Genomic DNA, 4,999 nt, shown 5'->3' on the forward strand with positions numbered 1-4,999 from the left:
GAAAATGCTCACTAAAAGAAATTCCCCTTAGCATAGCAAGTGCCTTCTTTTAAGAGATACAATAGTTTTCTTTCCACTATTTAGTATCAAGGGTGCTAAAACCACACGTATTCTTTTAAGACATACCACATATTTGAGAAAGAAACAAGCATCATGTATTTGAATTATTGACTTGTATTTGAGCTTTTTATGTTTTATACACTCCACTTTATTTATGGGTATGACATATATATATTCATACACACAATTTGATGTTCTTTAGTGTGTGGTATTTTACTGGAAATTCAAAATCTATCTTATGTTCTCATTACGGCTCACATCTAAATTTTGGAGGCTTGTTGCCGACTCACGACTCAGAAAACAATTGAGAGGAACAGACAACAACGTACTGCTTGCGAGTCGGCAAATTAGTTTTTGCGGGCTTTGGGAGCTGGGAATATCTCGAGGCGCAATCGGGTTCTTCGTCCGCGAGGCGCTTCAAAAGGCGGGCGTTCGGGCTGGCCATTGCACAGTGCACACCACCCACTACCTTATGCCTACCATTGTATACACAAGTTTTTAGGGCACAATCATCCTAGCATTCTTTCGACTCTGCTCTTGACGTCGCCATGGCATCTTGCAATAATATAGTGCTGGCTCTACTTGCAATGCTTTCAATATCGACACTAATGGTCAATGCAACAAGGCCCGCCGGCCTTGAGGACTTCCAATCTAGTGGGCAGCTAGAGTTAGACGACAGCGTCGCTCCCATGCTCTTCGACGATTGGGTTGCAAGGTTTGGCAAGAGCTACGAGGGCCTTGCACACAAGCAATCTCGCTACGAGATCTTCAAGGCTAACTTGCAATACATAACCGCGCGTAACAAAGACCAGTCCTCCTTCACATTGGGTCTAAACCAATTTGCAGACCTGACCCTCGAGGAGTTCTCCGCACAGCAACTGATGCGTCTCCCTAGTCCACCACCGCCACGAAGTCTTAAGGCCCACTCCGACGGCTCTGGTGACGAATCCGCATGTGACACGTCGTCCCTGCCCACCAGATTGGATTGGCGGGAAAAAGGAGCCGTCACTGACGTCAAATATCAAGGGGATTATTGTGGTAAGGCAACTTGTGTCATGATGTGGATGTGGATCCTTTGGCTTGGCTACTACTTTATAACATTCATACGAGATGTCCCGAGGTCAAAAAGGCGCAAAGTGGTGTCGCGATGTTATGTAGAGACCCTGACTGTCGTAGAGCATGTGGTCCATTAGCTTGGCTATGACTTCAAAAAACTTTATCTCATCCCTCATGTACAAGCATACTAGTAGGATCTTTTGTTGAGAGATCCGAGGTCCAAGTCTGGGAATGGTGTCATCATGTGGATCAGATGTAGTTCGCTATCTTAGCTTTGACTTTTAAACACTCATCTCATCTCTCATATTAGTATAGTAGGGTTCAAGTCATGGAATGTGGTGTCATCATAGTGGATCATATGCACTGTGCTAGCTTGATCCACATGTAGTGTGCTAGCCTAGATATGACTTTAAAACACTCATCTCATCTTTCATATCTAGTACTATACCCAGATCTTATGTTTAGGTTGCAAGTGTGGGTATGGTGTCATCATAAATAGAGTAGATGTGTGACCTTTGGTTTAGGGTCGCAAGTGTGGGGATAGTGTCATTATAAATACAGCATATGTGTGGTCAGCTATTCACACACTCCTCTCCTCTCCTCTCCCTCTCCTTCCCTCACTCTCTCTCACTCACACAATCTAGATGGACAAAATTAGAGTTGAAGTATTGAATGGTGGTAGGACATACAAGTACACATCCTCTCCCTCTCCCTCGCTCTCTCTCACTCACACAATCTACTAGGTAGACAAAATTAGAATTTAAGTATACAATGGTGGTAGGACATACAAGTACACATGAGGATGTCAACTTTCCATTTACATGTCACCAACCCAATGGTTTATCATCAAAACAACCTTTCAATTGTTACGTAGGAAGCTGTTGGGCTTTCGCTGCTGTAGGAGCAATGGAGGGCGCTTATGCCATCAAAATTGGGAATCTAACGAGCCTTTCGGCGCAAGAGCTGGTTAGCTGTGTGAAAGACAACTGGGGTTGTGATGGAGGGTTCCCTGAGTATGCATTCTCTTGGGTGGTCCAAAATGGAGGCATCAATGCGGACGCAGTTTACCCCTACACGATTACAAATCAGACCGAAGCACCAACATGCATGGAGAATGAACTAGCGGTTAGAAGTTCGCACACGTCTAGTCATTCATAGCTTCACCATTCATGCATGTAAGCATAAGTGACATCATTCACCTTTGTATACGTTTTTTCTTAGGGAGTTGTTGCTACCATCACCACCTATGAAGATCTGCCTCGCAATGATGAGGAAGCATTGCTATGCTCGGTGGCCCAACAACCTGTGGCAATCTATATCAACGGACATGCACACGATTTCTATCTCTACAATGGGGTAAAGGATGATCTCACTTCCCTTTCTCTAAACAATTATTGTAATCCATGTGTTTTCTCCCCCTTGTATTAACCCTTACCTTGCAATCCATGCGTTTCTTCTACAGGGTATATTTGGTGTTGAGGCCGATTGTCCAGGGAGCGAAGTTAGTGACCTCACTCACACTGCAGTGATTGTGGGCTGGGACTCCCAAGATGGCAATGATTTTTGGATTTTGAAGAACTCTTGGGGAACACAGTGGGGAATAGATGGTTACATGCATATTGCTAGAAACACAAATATTCCACATGGCATATGCGGCATCAACTCCATTCCATCGTATGCTATCGTGTAGGCATTCTCATGCCTTAAATATGCAAGAGATAGACAATTTGGATTTTAGCCAATTATAGAAAACTATATTCTTTTAATTAGTGTGAGCTCAATGATCTTATGCTTTCATTCATCATTGCATTTAGGATTTGGTAATAGAAACAAAGAGAATGTAGAGAGCATAAATTCCTAATTGCTTAACTCATCTTAGTGAATATAAAATGCAACAAGTCTTGACTACTCAAGTGTTTTTTAAAACAATACACTTTCCCAAAAAATTAGAATATTTATCTGAGCCATATCTTAAAATCTAGCTAAGGGCATCAAAGTACAAGTAGTCATTTTTTCGAATATGAAGAGCACCAAGTCCTAATAACTCAAGTCCTGCTTTTGAATGTACAGAAGAACAAGTCCTAATGGCTCAATATGATGTCCATGGGTTGGTAGGAGGGTTGAGTCAAAAAGCATATATTATCCCAAAAATTTTGTATCTAAGAGTTAAATATTTATCTAAGGCATATTTTAAAATGTCGGCATGGGCTTCAAAGCACATTATAGACCTTCGCTCATCATTCTTGAGCTTTCATTAAGCTACAAGGATGGTGTTTTAAATGGGGCATATGTCTATTGAACTATATAGGAAAAATCATGTTGTTTCAAAGATTTGTGTTTCATAATATTTTTCTATATATTTCATAGATTTTTGTTAAATGACAATTTGATTTTGATTAATTTGTTTGTGAGCCTAACATGTGGATTGAAAGTAAGGGGTTGATAAATGTTATCTCCTTCTCTGATTGTAAACACATATTATGGGCATTGCAAAGCATGTCTTTGAAAAATGTGTTGAGTCACTTCAATATATGAAGGAGTGAAAAAAGGTCAGTGAGTCCATGTTCACATGAAATGGATCTAAATCTAACACCCTAAGTGGCAAGATGGAGTCGAAGAGAAGTGTCAATGCGTCCACATTCACAATTAATGAATCTATATTAGAAGTTTTAAGTCCCTTCATAGAGGAGTAAACTTAGTTCCATGAGTCCGTGTTCACATGTAATGAATCTATTTCTAATACCCTAGATTTCAAGATGGAGTAAAACAAGTGTGACCCCCTTCATATATAGAATTTAAAAATAAATTGCAACAAGGGATCTACCTGGGAGAGAGAGAGAGTTAGAGAGAGACCTACTTCTTTCCACCAAATTGAGAGAGAGAGAGAGAGAGGCCAAAAGACCTTACTTGTCTAAACAAAACCAAATCTTTATTAGTAAATGAGATATAATGACCTTAAACATTCAATTTAAAAAATGCATAATGAAATGTTATATATAGAAGTAAAGTTAAGGTTGATTTAATTATTTTGAGTGAAATATGAAAAAATCATGTTAACAATAGTGCAACAATTTCAGACCCACGTAACACCTTTAATAGTGCATATGCTTCCTTTCTTAAATGTTGTTTGTGGTGTTGTATCCAGGGATTTTATATTCACGTGATCACAAAAATTTTCTTGTTAATAACATGTGTGAACATGTTATTAACATGTTCACATGTTAACATGTTCACAAAAAAGCCGGTGGCAAGCGACCTGGTAACCGAGAAAAATCCCGCCGGGCTTTTGCTTTAGCCCGGCGGGCCCGCCGGGATATAGCAAATCCCGGCGGGTCCCGGCGGGGTCGTCACATATCCCGGCGGGGTACATTTTTCTATATATGTGGGCCCGGGGGGCCCTTTGGGATTTCATTGCTGACAGCATACACAGGTAATAAAAACTTGTGTGTGTGTGTGTGTGTGTGTGTGTTTGTGTATGTGGGTGTGTTCGTGCGGGCAGCCGCCCACTGTCGCAATGCGCGGCAAGATGTGGGTGGTCCGCCACACGAGGGATGTATGTGTGAGTGAGTTCGTGCGGGCAGCCGCCCATTGTCGCAATGCGCGGCAGGATTTGGGTGGCCCGCCACACGACTGGTGTGTGTGTGTAAGGCCATTCTTCGGAATGGTGCTTACCCTGGGGCACTTAGTCGGTAACGCGGCTAGTTTGTGTCCTATGGTAAGTATGGCACGCTGTAGCGGTACTAGTCGGTAACGCGGCAAGCATAGTATCGTTATGGCGATGTCACCTTCCCTTCCCTTCCCTTTGTCAAATGCGGACATATGGTCGGTAACGCGGCCAGTGTATGTTCGTATCCTATTGGTATTCCCATAGAATCGGGTGGCA

At 42.0% G+C, this 4,999-nt stretch overlaps 1 protein-coding gene across 1 annotated transcript; it reads left to right on the forward strand.

The window, feature by feature from the left end:
• The first annotated feature begins 516 nt into the window (after positions 1–516).
• LOC147619546 (cysteine protease XCP1-like) lies at positions 517–2,848 on the forward strand. The gene is made up of 4 exons (XM_086773564.1): positions 517–1,098; positions 1,991–2,241; positions 2,338–2,472; positions 2,579–2,848. Exons 1-4 carry the CDS (start codon positions 609–611, stop codon positions 2,804–2,806), a joined length of 1,104 nt encoding a protein of 367 aa, XP_086629690.1. The 5' UTR covers positions 517–608; the 3' UTR covers positions 2,807–2,848.
• The last annotated feature ends 2,151 nt before the right edge of the window (positions 2,849–4,999 follow it).

This window comes from Cibotium barometz, chromosome 33 (genome assembly GCF_041138505.1).
Source record: "Cibotium barometz isolate CiBa-2024 chromosome 33, ASM4113850v1, whole genome shotgun sequence".
Taxonomy (NCBI): domain Eukaryota; kingdom Viridiplantae; phylum Streptophyta; class Polypodiopsida; order Cyatheales; family Cibotiaceae; genus Cibotium; species Cibotium barometz.

Excerpts from the sequence above, each read along its gene's own strand:
- LOC147619546 (XM_086773564.1), top strand. The coding sequence starts at position 609 with ATGGCATCTTGCAATAATATAGTGCTGGCTCTACTTGCAATGCTTTCA. Across the intron at positions 2,242-2,337 it reads GCATGGAGAATGAACTAGCG|GGAGTTGTTGCTACCATCAC; the intron begins GTTAGAAGTTCG and ends GTTTTTTCTTAG. Across the intron at positions 2,473-2,578 it reads ATTTCTATCTCTACAATGGG|GGTATATTTGGTGTTGAGGC; the intron begins GTAAAGGATGAT and ends TTTCTTCTACAG.